At 36.7% G+C, this 17,350-nt stretch overlaps 1 protein-coding gene across 1 annotated transcript in view; it reads right to left on the bottom strand.

The window, feature by feature from the left end:
- Positions 1 to 17,350, bottom strand: part of LOC113055009 (F-box-like/WD repeat-containing protein TBL1XR1) — a 59,736-nt gene that overhangs the window by 8,052 nt on the left and 34,334 nt on the right. The window contains exons 3-7 of the mRNA XM_026220924.1: positions 11,900 to 11,965; positions 1,337 to 1,434; positions 785 to 930; positions 407 to 626; positions 77 to 209 (exon numbers count right to left, since the gene is read on the bottom strand). Of these exons, the coding sequence (XP_026076709.1) occupies positions 77 to 209; positions 407 to 626; positions 785 to 930; positions 1,337 to 1,394 (557 nt within the window). The 5' untranslated portion in view covers positions 1,395 to 1,434; positions 11,900 to 11,965. The remainder of the gene's footprint in view (positions 1 to 76; positions 210 to 406; positions 627 to 784; positions 931 to 1,336; positions 1,435 to 11,899; positions 11,966 to 17,350) is intronic.

The following is a 17,350-nucleotide window of genomic DNA, read 5'->3' as shown; positions in this document are numbered from 1 at the left end:
AGAGTACTGAATCGGTCACATCTGAACGGATTCAGTGATGAAAAGAGTCAGAAGACCAGCAGACTGTGTAACTGACCCGGAGGCGAGCAGATCACTGACGGGGTTCCAGGCGCAGATGAAGACCTCCGACTCGTGACCTCTCAGCACCATGGCTTTATTCTGAGGGATCTCCACATCCATGTCCACGTCCATCATGTCTGCATGGTTATCTGTAAAGACAGATGGTGGTGAGGACTTACACTGACTAACACACAGGTGTGACTAACACAACAGTTCTTTGATTCATAGCCACAGTACAAAACTGAAAGCTACAACATTCACATTTTCAGGAAATAATGGGGGGGGGGGGGTTATTATGAACAATACTAAGCAGAGTAAAGTGATCCCGAATCAATCAGTGACTCACTAGGTAAGGTGTGAGCACCGTTCTCCTCTCCGTTTGCGGTGTTTTCTCCATTTTTGGTGTTGCCCTGCATGTTGGTGCTGGTTGCTGAGGGCGCTGTGGCGGCCTGTTGCTGGGCGAGTTTGTCTCGGTACGCCTGCTGACGGGTCTGTACCACATCAGGCATCACCGCATCAATCAATGACAAAGACTCAATCGGTCGCCCATCGAACAGCGTGCCGTCCTGTGGACAGGAGTCAACATATCAGTCAAGCACTCAATTTGACAGTAACAGGATTTTAGCTAATATCATTATCTGGGTCAAGCTCAAGAAAACAAACTCCTTGATGCAGATAAATGTAGGTGTCGTGATCGCTTTTGTAAATAAAGCTCTGCTCTCACCTCATTGATGCTGACTTCAGCCTCCACATACTGCAGGCCCTTCTGGATGATGGAGATCAGGGCAGCAGGGGGCACTAGGGCGCCATTGATGTTGGACTGACTGATGTGGCTCTCAATGCCGAACGTGAAGGCCGAGTGGGAAAACCCTGCCAGAGGGAATGTTAAACACTTTAGTGTGACGCTTACTGGATCAACTTTCTCTCCAGCTCACGGCTACGAGAGTATCGCTTGCGTGCGCATGCATGTTCATTTAAATAACAGTCAGTGTTTTACTGTAATCAACGCTGATAATAAATTATATCCCAAAACTCAAATTAAGGAGACATTACTGACAAATATGTTTACATTTCTGTGAGTGAAAGTGATAGTCTAAATGGTAAATGCTTCAAGACATGTAGACAGTTTTGATTATACGTTGAGATTTTTTTGCCATTTTTGGATCAAAAACCAGCTATTATTAACCATGATTGGTTACACAAAATCTGTGCAAGATTTGATATGAATACAATTTTGGAGTGTTGATTTGGGCTGTTCTGTTTAAGCAGCACCTACCAGACTCCTGCAGGTATCTATACACCAGGAAGTTGACCTCATCGCTGCTAATACTCATCTTCACATCTGCTTACACCATGAGGTCAGCACACAGGAGACTAGCATAAGAAAGAAAGGACAAAACAATATCAGAAAGCCAGTTCACAGAATGTACACTAAAAACAGGAACAGAATAGATATGGATATTGTCAGGCTCTTTGCCTTCCACTCAGAGTGTGTATAAAAAGCCTCTTTTACAGTGCAATAAGGGGGTAAAAGCTCTCTTTGTCAGCAGGAACCTGAGTGTGTACTATGCTGCCAGAGGTTACCAAGGGCTTCACAGCCCTGCATGGCTGAATAACAAGTTGTAGTACCAAAAGTGTCCATGGTATTTTGGGGGCGCTGTTGCACCAACACTGCAGAGCAACAAAAGCATCTCCCACTGAAAATGTTTACACGAGTGCTACTACAAAACACTTCTGTTTACTTGAGTTTGACAGTTGGATTCATTACGACTTTGGCTTTACAGAGCTGCCAAAATGTCAGTTTACACTTAAAGATTTTTTTTTTTTTTTAGCACAGGAACATTTACTTGAAATCAAATCTGACCTAGATTTGACAGTCCTAAATTTACATTTTGAAACATTCACATACCTTTTAGAGTGGTTTATTCAAATCATATCTCATGCTTGCTCTATATTAAGCCACAATTTCAAGACATCCGCTCAGCTTTGGACTTCCTCCAGAAAAGAGCACAAGCGAGCACAAACATATTTTCAGTTCCACATCGAAATACTGCATAACCACAAGTGGGCTAATTCTGAAAAGTGACCCATTTCCTCATGACCCCTGGTGTCAACCATTCCAGATCACATCCTCTTCATTATACAGAGAAGTGAAGTGGAAAGTGTTTCCCCGTCACTGGGCGTTCACGCTCATAGGATGTGGTTTGTTAGTTAAATGGATGGCTTTCGTCTCCTCCTAAGGTTCTTGCTCGAGAACGGTTTTTGAGTGATGGGGTTTCATTCTATTTCTAGACGGTGCCATCGTGTGATGTAACACCTACCTGCTCCCTTATTAACAGACTACAGCTTGTTTTTGAGTAACATTTAGCCTGCTAATGAATGCTCAATTAGTTGGCTGAACTTCTCGAACATTAGAGTCGCATGTCTTGCGTTCCCTTCATAAAATATGCAAAAGTATGCAAATGGGAACATCATCAAAAGGCAGTGTGTCAAGGCCAATCAGACAACAGAGATACTGCGGCGTCCAATCAAATCAGGTAGAAACGGTGCCCCTGGATCAATGCGTTTTATCTCACAGTATAGCCGAATTAAATCTCTGCAACAGTGCAGAGTGCTCTTCTATGTTATCGAGCGGCTGAGTCGATACTAAGGAGGAGTGCTACCTTCCAATAAATCACCCGTGCTCTTCAGGACCACCTAGCCTGTAAAACAGAAAAGGGAACTCCAGGCATTTACAGTGGCAACATTAGTTCAAGTAAAGAAACTAAGGGTGGGGAAATTCCCTCGTAGACGTGACACAGAAAGAGCTTTTATTGAAACGGGTCACGGCAAACAGGGACCTCCATGAGATATATCGCCATGTGCGCCTCGTAAATTGTCCTCAGGAATGCAAATATCACGATATGTTCTCTGCCTTGGACGACATTTTGGTGTGCTGGCGGATGCTTCGTGTGTAGCGTAATCTTCATTGTATAATCAAAGGCGGCATGTGTTGCGTAACAGTGGAGTGCACGCAGTCGGGGTGAGGGAGTTTGTACTGTGTTATTCCAGGCTGAAAGGGAAGTCTGAGAGGAAATGCTGTTTAACTGGTTTGGGTGAAAGGTGTAACTGCCGGCTGTTGAGTTATGGACTGATAACAGGCCACTTTATAGCACGGTGATAAAGTTATTTTCCTGCTGATTTAAAGCTATTTTACATGTTCAAATAAGAGTAACTTCACAAAAAACAAAAGCTATTTTACATGTTCAAATAAGAGTAACTTCACAGAAAACAAAAGCTATTTTACATGTTCAAATAAGAGTAACTTCACAAAAAAAAACAAAAGCTATTTTACATGTTCAAATAAGAGTAACTTCACAAAAAACAAAAGCTATTTTACATGTTCAAATAAGAGTAACTTCACAAAAAAACAAAAACAAAAGTACTTTAATACCATTTAATGATTCTTTTATAAAAATGTTTATACTACTTAAAATAAGATTATCATCAAGTAGCATAACCAAGAAAATATTTTGTACACAGCTTTATTATTTTCAAGAAAAACTTTTTTCAAGTAATAAAAAAAAAATTTAATCATACAAACCATACAAACTTAAATTATTACATCTACACATTTATTATTATTAACAATATAAATAAATAAATAAAAATCTATTTAATGACTGTGCAAAAGTCATGTGGTGTAACCAAGTAAAAATGTTTGTGGTACATCTCAATAAATAAAAAGTTTTAAATATAATTAATAATAATAATTGTCAACATTGATAACAATATAAATAAAAAAAGTGTTATGACTGTACAAATGTCGTGGTGTAAAAATAAAAAAAAAAATAAAGTTATATATATAATATTTAAATATACATAATTTTTTTTTTTTTTTTTTGGTGTTTGGTCGTGGTCTTTTCACCCGACTCCCATGACAACAGTGAACTTGATCCTCTCAAACCTCTGAGGGCCTCAGTGAACAATGAGAAGCTTGGAGAGCTTGTGTTCTTGTGTAACACTGACCGTTGGACACAAATTCCTCAAGACACTCTTCACAGTCAGTGCTCCTCTTCCACCAATTAAGCACAAAAGAAAATATCCCAAAAGCCTAAGCATTAAAAATCTGTCTCAAGAGTACCATGAATTGTGGGGATTATGTTTGACCTGCTTTCCAAGCAATATTACAAAGAGATAAACAGCTTGGTCCTGATTTTTCTAAGCGTAATGTATATTAGAACTCTTAAACTTCACAAAACCACAACATATTTAAGTAGACCCCGCACATGATATCTACTTAAACATGCTGTGGTTTTGTGAAGTTAAGGAGTTATAATTTACATTACACATTTTTCTAAAGTGTCAGCAATTGATATATACTTTTAAATATATTTTTATTTATTTATTTATTTCACCATCCCAATATCAAATTTAGCATATGCAAATATTTAACCAATATGCTCAATTATGCCTTTATTAAATATAACCATTATTATAATTATTATTATTAAAATTACACATTACATGTGAAGCAAAGATTTAATAATAATTATTTTATAATAATGTTTTTATATATTTATATGTGTGAAATTATTTTGAATTCAAACGCACACCTGGGTACACAACAATATAATTACTTTTCTGAAAATTATATTTTCTGTTCTTCACTTTGTAATGCCACAAATGGCAACTACACAATCTACTCTTCTGAAATATAAAACACTTAGCTAAATGTAAAGTAAAGTAATGTCACCGCATGTAACAGAGCAGCTCTAAAGCAGACGTGCTACCACCAACCCACATCCTGACAATAGTACCATTTTTCTTCCTCTTTTTAAGGCAATTATGTCAACTCCATTTTTACCAGCTGCTTTTGGAAAAATCATATAGCTCACATCCCTCTGTCAGCATCTAACAATCGAGGTTGAGTTCAAAGGCAAAGCAGCCCAATCAATCCAGCAGGAACAATGACCATTGCTTATTAGATGCCTCATGCTAATGATTTCTGTCACAAGCGATTAAGACAGATGCTGGCCTAAACTGCTTGTGATGCAACCTACTCTCCGAAGGGCGAAAAATCAAATCAAATTGGACCAGCGAGATTACCACGTCACCTCATCTGACCTACTTTAGGATCTGGATCCATCAGTGTCTGTCTGAACATGGAGGGATAGGGGAAATACGACACGAGGCCCATGAATGGATCTCTCTACTCTTCTTCTTTTGTGTAAAGTGTCCTAGAAGCAGGTCAATGGATCGCACTGGCTGTGGTCAATCACGCATACATCCGCCGTAGGCCTCGTAGTGCTTTTTATTAAGAATCTTTTAACCACTGCCCTGCAGATGACATCGTCCTGCCATTATGGATCCTTCAGAAACAATATGTCAGCCTACGGATGGCTTGCATATAGTTGTCTCTGCACACAGGATAATGTATTTTAGTAGACAGACCAAATCCTGTAAAGCACATAACCACAGGCACTATGGGATCGTTAAACCGTCTCATTTCAGCTCCAACAAAAATTGGACTGGAGTCATTCTGCAGAGGACTAAAGACTCTACACACAAGGATGTTTAAAGCCGCCTGCATTTCCAACACAGTTTAAGTCAGCCTTGTGTAAAATTATAATAAACATCATGAGGACTAAGTTCAGAGGCGAATGACAAAATGTTATATAATTGGAATTGAAATGTAAGACTTCTAAAGAAACACATTCTAATGCAAATTAAACATCAAATCGATACAGTTTTCGAAAAAATCCTTGATTAATGTCTTTTATATATTAGACTTTCTGAGATTGTTTGCAATGGCTAACTGAAACTGATCAACAAACCAATTGTTTAAAATAAATTCAACACTCATATAGTTTGCTATAGTAACTACAGCTAGAAAATAAATCAGTAAGTCCACAAAATTGTATTGAAAACGTATTGAATGCTAGATAGTTGATCTTGTTCACAACCAAAAGTAAATATGACTGCTTATTAGGGGTGGGCGATATCTCGATATTTAAAATATATCTCTATTATATTTTTTAAACACGATATGGATTTTGACATATCGTATATATCGATATATTGTTTATATTCTGATTCCGCCACTTTGCTTGTTTGCCTTACCTGTGCTGTGCTCGCCCCCCGCCTCCTTGCTTTTGTCCCCTCTCACCTCGCGTGTAGAGAACTAGTCAAAAAAAAAAAAAGACAACTGGCTCCATTATATGGAGATACTTCAGTTTTAAGGCGTAGGGCGAACGGCAGGCAGATGTCTACTGTAGGGCCCAATGAAACGCGGACGGAATCGCGGAATCCAGTCATAAAAATGGAATTTACAGTTTAACGCGGAATGTCACGGAATTGGTCAAATTTTAAATGAATTAATCAAAAGTCGGTCATGCACTTACATCAAATCGCGAAATGGACTAATATCTGCAAATATTAACCCGGAAAAGTCTATTTAAATATGAATCCTGCATGTTCTGCGTGTCTGTGTCAACGAATGGAGCAGAAGCGCGTCTTCATTCATTAAACACGGAAGCTCGCATAACGCTCGCGCTGATTTCATTGTATTTCCTCTCTCTAAATAAAGACGTGAACACATGAGGAACATCTCCAGAACTGCACTGAGAGTCACTTCATGAGCATCTGACCATTTGATTTGAGTAAGACTAGCTCATATCACATCATAGACTGTGGTATCCGTATCACATACACAGAACTGTAAAGGTAAACCCGTCAAAATAAAAGTATTTGACAGAAATCTATTACTATTGTACAGCAGAATGTAGATAGCCCACTACTACTACTATTAAAATGAAACGGACATAATTTTATAAGGAATAATCACACAACCTTTCTCCCATGTTTTATTTTTAATAGTAAATCCCCTTTGCTTAATTTTAAATAATTAAAAGATAAATTAAATGAATGTTTTATGCCTTCATTTAATAATCAGAAAAATGTAAATACACAGAATTTCTGAAGGGAAAAAAAAACATTTCACATAAGGCTATTTTAAGAATTGTTTTTAACTAATTAAGTTGTTTTTATGCATTTAAATAATTGCACATGCTAAAACACAGAATTAGGTAACAATAAAACATATGGTGAAGAAAAAAATAAAATGTTTCATAGGCCCCTTAACATGTAATATTTGCCATATTTGTTTTTGCAGTAGTTTTTTGGGGGTTATTTTTCCTGTAAAGATATCGAGATATATATCGTATATCGAGATATAGCAAAATATATCGAGATATATTTTTTGCTCCATATCGCCCAGCCCTACTGCTTATCAGTTATCTCTAAGTATTTCATATCATATCTCACAACAAGTCAAGAGAACATTTCACATACTGAAAACTAAGCCAGTCTTCGGAACACAAATTAAGATATTTTTGATGAAACCCGAGAGCTTTCTGAATTAATGACAGAATTTTCATTTTTGGGTGAACTATCCCTTTAACTCTTCAGTCCAACAGCCTGAAGTACACACCCCATGGCAAACAGTTATGGGTGATGTAACACAAGGACATGTTCAGAGACAGAGAAGGTTATCTGCGTATGTTGTGACATTGCTTCTGGGTGAGTGCGGCTGTCACTTTACCGAGGTGCCATTTTTTTGTAATGAAATGTTGACTCATCTCATATCAACAATTTTATCTTTGGCGCACAGGTGGAAATTGTTGGGAAGGGCGGCAACGTGCTGCACCAAACTTGACAGAGGGCAACAAGAATGTGAGGTAACATGAGGACAAGATCTAAACTGCCAGCATTCCTGGAGGACCATGGGGAATGTGTAACATGTTTGCCCTCCTCCAGCACTTTGAGAACTCTACTAAGCATGTCATTCAGAAAAACAGCTATGTGACTTGTTTTTATTAAAAAGGAAGCATTTTGAAAGAAAATAACATTTTACCCAAGGGTTAGATAAAAAAACAGCTCCTTTATAGAATCGATTAAAACATTAACTTGAGAATAATAAGCTATATTGACAGATTCATTTAGATGCTAATTAGCATATTCATATACATACTCAGCATTAATAGTCGAAAATCTACTGTCATTGAAAATAAGTCATCAGCAAGTTGTTTTTGAATCTATGTACTATCCTGCTGATGATGTGCTGTAGCACAGGTGCAGATGTGCTGAGAATGTTAAATGTACTCATTTGCCTCTGTTAACTAGTGACACTAAATGGGGCACAATTGCTTGCAGCTACAGAGGTAAACTATGAGTACAGCAGCTGAAGGCGACCTTACAGTCTACACAGTCTTTCGTAGTATGAATCACTCAATTCAACACCATGTTGGACCAAAGGTGAGGCACTGATGTGTAGCCTATGTCAAAGGATACATGCGTTATCAGCTCGTCTTGTGAAAGGTTAGAATACAATAAAGGTTTGAAAAATTACAAAACCTTTCCAGAACATTTCACCACAAAGACGAGAAATAAGAAAACATTCATTTTAATCATTGTTATTAATACTTAAAATCACTCCCTAATTCTTAAAAAAAAAAAGAAAAAAGAAATAAATAATAAATTACCGTAAAAATTAAAAGGTTTAGACACAAATTAGAGAAATGTGCTAAATGTTCATATAAATGTCACAAAAAAGGACAAATCTGAAACATGCTCTGAACCAAGGCTGCATTTATTTGATCAAAATAAATACATAAATAAAACCAGTAAAATTGTGAAATATTATTCAAATTTAGAATAATTGTTATGGATGCACGGATACCACTTTTTACAGAGCAAGGCCCATACCGATACTATTATTTTAGGTACTTGCTGATAATGATACAGATATCTGTATTTTCACTGCATTTGTAATAAAAAAAAAACCTTGGTACAGAAACCAAAAGATTATGAATAATGTTGGTTGGCTTAGTTCATTTTGTAAATATATATTTCCTTCAGTTATCTTCACACTTAATTATGATCGTTAAAATTTATTGTACAAGCTTTTGTTACTTTCACTGTTCATTTTATTGCTCCATGGTATTTCATCTTTAATGTAGAAACATATTAACGTTGCTCCTATGCGGCGGCTCAGTACAGTAATTACAAGATGTTTTCCTGTAACAACGCAGGGAATCACTCATTATTCATAAATCTTGTAACAGCGATGAACATGTTCACTGAAATATAAGTCCCGATTTTTATCATCTGAAAGTGCTATGACTTATATTCCAAAGCCACTCATATAAAGCAATTAACGCCGAGCAAGCAAAACATGCAACGTGCACAAAGTTGTCCTTTTTACAGCCTGTTGCACTTCACACAGCCTGCTAGTTTCACTTTCGATTTTCACTTTCATCCTATAGGCTTTGACGTTAAAAGAAATGTTGTTTTATGACTTCCCATATATTTAGTTTGTTTTATATTTACTATTTAGATTTAATTTAAATGATGCATGTGCTAAGTGAGCGAACAGCAATCAATATCATGCAACAGAAGTGTGCGCTCTCTCCCTCGCTCTCTCTTCTTACCGCCAAGTAACTTGTGCATCGTTTTACTTACTTGCTTTTGACTTCTGACCAAATTACAAACTTTCCAGTGATGTCTGTGCTGCCGCACGCTCAAACCACTCAGTGTGCTTAGCTTATCAGCTCTCTACAGGCCAGTACCGGTATCGGTGTATCCCTAATGGTTGTTTTCTATTTTAAAACATTTCAAAATTCATTACTGAGATGGCAAAGTTAAATATCTGTCAGCTATTTAAGCATTTCTTATTTATATCAATATTAAGTAAAGTGTGAGTGTGAATTCAATTCTATTTTTATTTTTTTTATCTTTCGATATTGGGGTGACAATCTTTTTTTGTTCTTCTTCTTCTTCTTGACATGGTTATTGACAGAATTGGAATAATGCACCTGAACCTTATCTGGCATAATTAAAGAGTATCCAGCATGTGACAAAAAGCAGTAGATAATGAGTGATAACTGAGCAGGCAAAGAAAAGCCCATCATCGGAGCTCAGAGAAAGTCAATAATCAATAGCAGACTTGTTTAACCACCCCTGGTCAGTTACGAGAGCTATACATCTGCATGTGAACCGAGTGTACTGCCAGTGTTTCCAGGAACTCGACTCAGACAGCAGACCTGACTAATGAGTAACATATTCAAGGTCTGCAGAGACCCGGTCAACACTGGGGGCTTCTTATCTAGAGCGATAAAGAAATTACACAGGCACTTCCCTTTAGACCCGACTCTGCTGCTGGTGTGCTTTTTTACACATGTAGACCCTTAGGATGGGGTGTTTGTGAAACATGTGGGACAGGCACTGCCTAAAGGACAGCTGGAACACGATCGTGCTGGAGCTGTTCAGAAGGTTACATCATATCACCACCTGCCAAAATCACTTACTATAGCTAGAGCGCCGGTACACACAGACTCATTCATTGCTCTGATTTGAGTGCATTAGCGATTATGCTAAGAAGCTTTTGTTTGTTCTCAAATCACAACAGTGACCGATAAAGGCATCGTGGGATAAAGCTGTCACCTTTGGACTATTATAAAAAGCAGATTGTTGAATTTATAAATTACATCCTAGGCACCACCTAGAGAGTCTTGTGAATAAGATAATGGCTGCCTTCACATGAACACTACTACAATGCTGTAATTATCAGTGGGAAACTCGGCTTTCTGGATTTGGGTTGTATGAGTCAATGAATCATGATGGAAGCTAATTGGTATCGGTTATAATTATGTTTTTGATTCACGATTCTGAGTGGAAAGTCTGAAGGCAGTATATGATCAAATCATATACTGCCTTCAGACTTTCCATATATTTATATAATATTTCCATTATATATATAAAGCAGTGCAGCTGTCCAGGATATGTTATGACCCTTGACCTTTATGGGAGTCAATAACAGTAATTATTTTGAATCAGCACAAGGGCGCCAGGCTCTGTGTATCATTCAAGGAAAAGCTGATACAGGACAGACACCTAAATACTTTGTTGAAAATAAAGTTCATAGACTCACCTAAAACAACAACAACAAAAACTGTCTGAACAAGACATGCAGTGTTTTATACGACATAATACAATACCATTCAAATGAGATCAGTATGTGTTTGTGTGTGGGTAGGCATGCGTGTGTGTTTTAGAAAATTCATATTCAGCAAGGGTACATTCAATTGATAAAAATGACAATAAAAACAATTATAATGTTACAAAAGGTTTCCATGTGAAATGCATGCTGTTAACCACGCGTTTTGACCATTTGTAATAATCGGAATTGTTTCTTGAGCAGCAAATCAGCATATTAAAAATGAAGACTGGAGTAATGATGCTGAAAATTTAGCTTTGCATCACAAGAATAAATAGTATTGTAAAATACAGTCAAACAGAAATTGTAGTTATTTTTTTCCCCAGAATTTTTCCATTTAGAGCATTAAAGGATATCTTACAGACCCAAAACATCTGTACAGTAGTGTATACAGTCTACTTAAATATTTGATCTGTCCTTCCATCTGCCAGTATTTACTACAAGTGCTTTGATTATCAATCATACACTCACACAGAGTTTTTCAAGGATTCACACCGAACGGCCTTCATCCATGTCATATGAAGAAATGTCACTAGGCATTTCATTAAAACATGAAAAAGAAAAATAGAAAAAAAACAAGAACAAAAAAATAAATAAACCAAGATGGTGTATGTACTAGAGGGGACCAGAAATCTTGAATATTCCTGCTACAAATAGCCTATGATATAGCTGTACCTTTTCCATGTCCTTTCCAAAAACACAGAGCCCAGCTTATTTTTTTTTATTTTTTTTAAAGCAAGTTTTTCCATTTTCCTTAGAGAAAAAAAATAAGCCATCTTAGCAACAACATGCATTTATACTCACCACACTATCACCTCTATTTCCGCAAGGCAAACACTTTTTAAGGATCCAACCCAAGTGTCTCAGCACCTGCAAAAACATTAGAGAAAAAGGTGAATGAAGCAGAATTTGTCAAGCATCTGGGCAAAAAAAAAATTTATGCGTGGCTGGTGTGTTGCTGCGGAACCAAGGGAATGCAGTGTTGCATTTTGGTGAAATATGGACATGCGACCCATTCAGAATTAATACACTTTTAACAAACTACAGAACAGAAAAAACAAAAACAAACATTTTTTTCTTGTATTTCGCCATCATCCAAACGATAAATGTGAAATTACGGTCAAATAATCGTCTCAGACTCACCTAATTAATCTGAATATCTTTAACTTCAAACTATAGGCTAATATACACTACCAGTCAAAAGTTTTTGAACAGCAAGATTTTTAATGTATCTAAAAAAATATATTCTGTTTACCAGGCCTGCATTTATTTGATCCAAAATACAGCAAGAACAGTAACATTTTGAATTTCTATATATGTAAATATTTTAAAATGTTATTCATTGCTGTGAATTCAAAACTATATTTTAGCATCATTACTCCAGACACATGATCCTTCAGAAATCATTCTTATATTCTGATTTGCTGCATAAAAATAGTTTATTATTATGTTGAAAACAGCAGAGTAGAATTTCTTTAGGTTTCTTTGATGAATAGAAAGTTCAGACGAACATCATTTATCTGCAATAGAAATCTTTTGTAACATTATAAATGTCTTTGATCAATTTAAAGCATCCTTGCTAAATAAAAATTCCTATAATTTCTTTAGAAAAAAAAGAAAGAAAGCAAGCTAGAATCCAAAAAAAAAAAAAAAAAAAAAATTTAATCAACTGTTTTAAATATTGATAATCAGCAAATCGGCATATTAAAATGATTTTTGGATCTTGTGACACTGAAGACTGGAGTAAAGAAGCTGAAAATCTTAGCTTTGATCTCAGTAATAAACTATATTTTAAAATAAAGCAGTTTCAAATATTTCTAAATTTAACAGTTTTTGCTGTACTTTGGATCAAATAAATGCAGGCTTGGTTAGCAGAAGATTTCAGAAAAAATCTTACTGTTCAAAATCTAGTAATTTTGACTGGTAGTGTAAGCTGATTATTCTTATAGATTGAAACAAATGTTTTTTTTTAGCAATATAAAGAGTATTAAAAGTACTCTTCAGTTGCTGCAGAGAAAAAAAAAACTATGAAAATAATAAATGAAATAAAATAATCTTGCAGGGCAGTTTTCCCAGGTGCAGATTAAGCCTAGGTCTGGAAATAATTTCTGCATTTATGAATCACCCTCTTGGTCTCACCCTGTAATTTTTGAAGGGCGCATGCGTTAGTTTCCACATCCAAGCAATAAAACGCATGTATTGACATGGCTGTTAAGTTACAGCTATTGGCAGGTTTCAGTGGTCTCTTGTCTACCAAGGTTAGGCTTGAACAGAATTGGGTGGAAACTACTTCCTTCAAGCCGCCCGCTCTCAGTCCATGTCTCGCGGGTTTCTGAGACTTCTTTGTGCTGTTGCACCTGCTGCGTCTCTGTTTCCCAGAGCAGCGTATGTTCCAGTTAGCTCCAATAATTGGCTTGCACTTGCTAAGCAAAGTAACAGGTGCCGTTACAGTGGCAAGGCAAAGAATGTGTGACTGATGTCTGAAAGGTTTGTTAAAAATCAACTTGGGAACTGAAATCAGTTCGAAATCGATTCGATTACATTGCCAATTCATGGAAAATTAAAGTGAAAATGTGAAAATGATTGGGAAAGCATGTCTAATCGATTGAAAACATTTGCATAACTCATTCAGAATCATGCAATTGCTTAATTTACTTACTCTTCAACCAAAAATGTTATAATGTCCACAGCTTGCTACATTAGGCCCGAACCATTCTCTACCCAAGCTCAATTTACTGTTGTTGTGTTACAAAATGTGACAGACTGCAATTAATAATGCAACTCAAGCATGTTCCCACAAGCACTATAACAGACATTGTTGTAAATCAACACTAATACTTACTAGAATCGTACAGTGTACTACTGCTACAGAATTAATCGCATGGGGCTGTCATTATTACCACAACACTGTAATATCACAATACTGTCAAGCCAACCACAGAGTATGACAAGCATTCTACACAATTTTTCCTCTCATGAGGCTATACCTTTGTTTTACACTTAATGTATGTGTATCAAATGTTCAATTAATTAATACAATGCAATACCATGACTTAGGTCCCCTTGAGCAAGGCACATGGTGGTATGTCACGCCACTTTCACTTTTTTCCCCCACTTTTTTAATAATCATAACAAGAGTGAAGCAGAAGAGAGTAATATTTTTACACAAACTGACTCTTTTACAGCATTAAGACTGTGTACCATAGGGTTCTGTACAGAGGTTGTGTATATTTGCACTGAATTGACAGAGAGAGAGAGAGAGAGAGAGATAATAACTAAGCATGTGCGATCTTTTGCATCCGTACTTTTTCAGGGCAAGTCGTATATTCATGGAAAAAAAAAGTCAGTTTGCCATCAGCTGTCAGAAGATGAAAGCGATATCTTTGTCATAGCATCTTTTCAGTATTTAAGGGGATTTCCCACGACTGGCATCAGCGCTGTTCAATGCACTCAATCAATGGCATTGTTCTGCCTGAAGTGAAACATCAGCTTTAGTATTAGCAATCGTCGATTGAGCCTTTTAAAGTGGCGCTTAAAGTTGAATTAATTTCAAAATCTTGTTTCAATTATGAATTAAACGTATTAGTTGACTCACTCTTAAAGACAGCCCATTGCCTCCGCCTCTTGGCGTAACAATGTACCTGCACTGACAGCCTGTGTAAAATGAGCGCAGAGTAAAGTCCCTATACTCATACTGTTGAAATCTCAACAGCAGGGTTTGAAAGCCCCTTTTCCAATTGGATTCAAGAATCATAACTTACAATGAGCTTAAATAAATAAATGGCAATAATATTGAATACTCAAAATCGCTGCAAGGGAAATTTCTTCACTGTGACATCACTAGTATCGCAATGCCCAAGTCTCAAAAGAACACTTTATTCAAATACAGTTCTTCAAAAGCCATTCGCATGACGTGTGAGACAAAGTGCAACGTAATGAAACAACACTGAAATTCAAAAGATAAACTCCTTTTTATTTGACACCATCTTATGAAAGCAAAACCACATACATTGAACCAGCGAAAACATCTATCTGACGCATCTCCATAATAAGTAAAACTAGCACATGTGAAATATAAAGGGTTAAATCCACATTATGTAAACCTCCCGTGATGAGTGTGGTGGACTTCAGCTCTTTCGTAGTAATAGTAATACTGAAGTGTATTACAGTAGTAATAATATATTATTAAACTGTAAATAAATAAATAAACAGATAGGCCTTGCAATAATGGACCTCACTGAAGTCCACTACAGTCACCATGGGAGGTTCTCATGCTGCTATATCACATTCTATCTTTCCCACAGTTAATCAAGCTGTCATGATACTTTAGCTGGTTTATTACTGTGAGACACCAAAAAGACATTGGGACATAACAGTTTTCTCTTTTAGATCAACTATTGTCAGAGGAGATAATGCATTATTCTATCAACAGGAGTTAGAGAGAAGATAACAATAGGTTATCATGCAACTGTAGGATTAACTTGGTAACATGTTGTGGTGTTGAATCACCTTTTAGTGGAACTAATCACCATGGCAACTTATATTCTCGGGTTTAGCTCAGGTGAGCAATTATTCTCTTATCCTAAGCTTTTAAGCTGAAACCTTTGTATAAACCAACAAAACTGTGTCCAATCTTCAACCAACAGACCTCAATATCAACAATCTGCTTCCCCTGATAGCTTTAATCGATGCACACTTATAATAAATACTGTAGTCTTTTTGTTTGTTGGTTTTCTAGTGAAAGGAAACGGTTTGTTGTCTGTGGTTCAGTTGTAAGCAGGGGACCTAGATTCACACTGAGAATGTGCTAAAAGAAATCCCCCCTAGTTCAGAAAGTCTGCCACTGAAATTGAAACTTCACATACTTGAAGACACAAAACGTTTTCGGCAGTCTTCACAATGCTACCTAGCTAAAAGGAAACAGATGTCACGGTTTCCTTTCAAAGAGCAGTTAGTCTTACACACTCCTACACACCAAAGTGACAGTTCAGTGGAGAATGGGAGGCTGTTTCTCATCTCTCTCTCTCGTAAAGATGGAGGCTCCATCAGATGCCTTCCATCCCCCATCCGTCACAATAAGGTAATGAGGGGGGCATTCGTTAAAAACTGTTGATGCACCTGCTAGATAAGCCAAACACCTCCTCTATTGTTCTGAGGATCTTACATCAGACAGGAAGCAGACAGATACAAAAGGCCATAATCATGTGTGCTTTAGATGGAGCTGAAACAGCTCTGGCACAAAGGTTACAGTTTGCATATTCATCACTAAATGGCAGTTGCCTTGACGTGATAAATAATCTCAGGTGGTGATAGCATCTAGAAATCAAGAAGGGTTTTATGAGGCAAAAAATTAAATAAAGAAACTAGAAAAGGTCAAGATCGTTGACTAATCAGAAGAGCTGGCAATACTATCACATTTTTTTCTTATACTTTTTTAGCCCGTTCACATAGTGTGATTCTTAGTTCGTATGATACGATCCCAATGATTAATGATTAAGCATGTAAGACCGTACGATGTAAACTTATGATTGATTTTATCAAAGATGCATAACGAGAACTCCAATACTAAACCTTTAATATGAAAGAAATTGCAATTATTAAAATTTCGGACACATTCAAAACCTTTCCTGAGGCTAACATTATTCCTAGAACTCCCTTATAAAAATAAATCAATAAAAAATAGATAAAAAAAAACTGATCTGCTTTTGAATACCGTAAACATTTTCTAAATTAATAAACTAAATGAATAGTGAATGACAGTTCAGTGAGGCCGTGTTTTTTATAAAAGCAGCAGGTCTTAAAGCATCAACTAGGTGCCCTTTTCACAGTCAACTCTCTAAAAGATTGATCTTGAAAAAACAACCCAGACACAGATAAGCCTGACTTTGTTTTCTATACCTGGAGCAGGAGCCATGCAGGGTCATTTTTTGCCCAAAGCCAAAACATGGAAATTCAATATTGTTGTACAGCTTAAGTCAAGGAACTGTGGACACAGATTACATAATTGATACAGGTTACACCAAAGCGAACTCCTCCGGCTCCAATTCTACACAGCACCTTCACAACTCACAACAGATGCTTATTTTTGCACAACAGTTTGGCTTTCTTTACATTTCCGATATATTCTGATAAACTTCAGACACCCACATGTCCAAAAATGAGTATGATAATATGTGAAAGCCTTGCATCTCACTCGCCCACACTGCCAGATAATACGTTTTTTTTTTTAGCCCATCATGTTTTAAAAGACCTGTA

This window comes from Carassius auratus, chromosome 36 (genome assembly GCF_003368295.1).
Source record: "Carassius auratus strain Wakin chromosome 36, ASM336829v1, whole genome shotgun sequence".
Lineage (NCBI taxonomy): Eukaryota > Metazoa > Chordata > Actinopteri > Cypriniformes > Cyprinidae > Carassius > Carassius auratus.
Note: the sequence above shows the minus strand (reverse complement) of the source record. Positions and strands in the feature narration are given on the sequence as shown.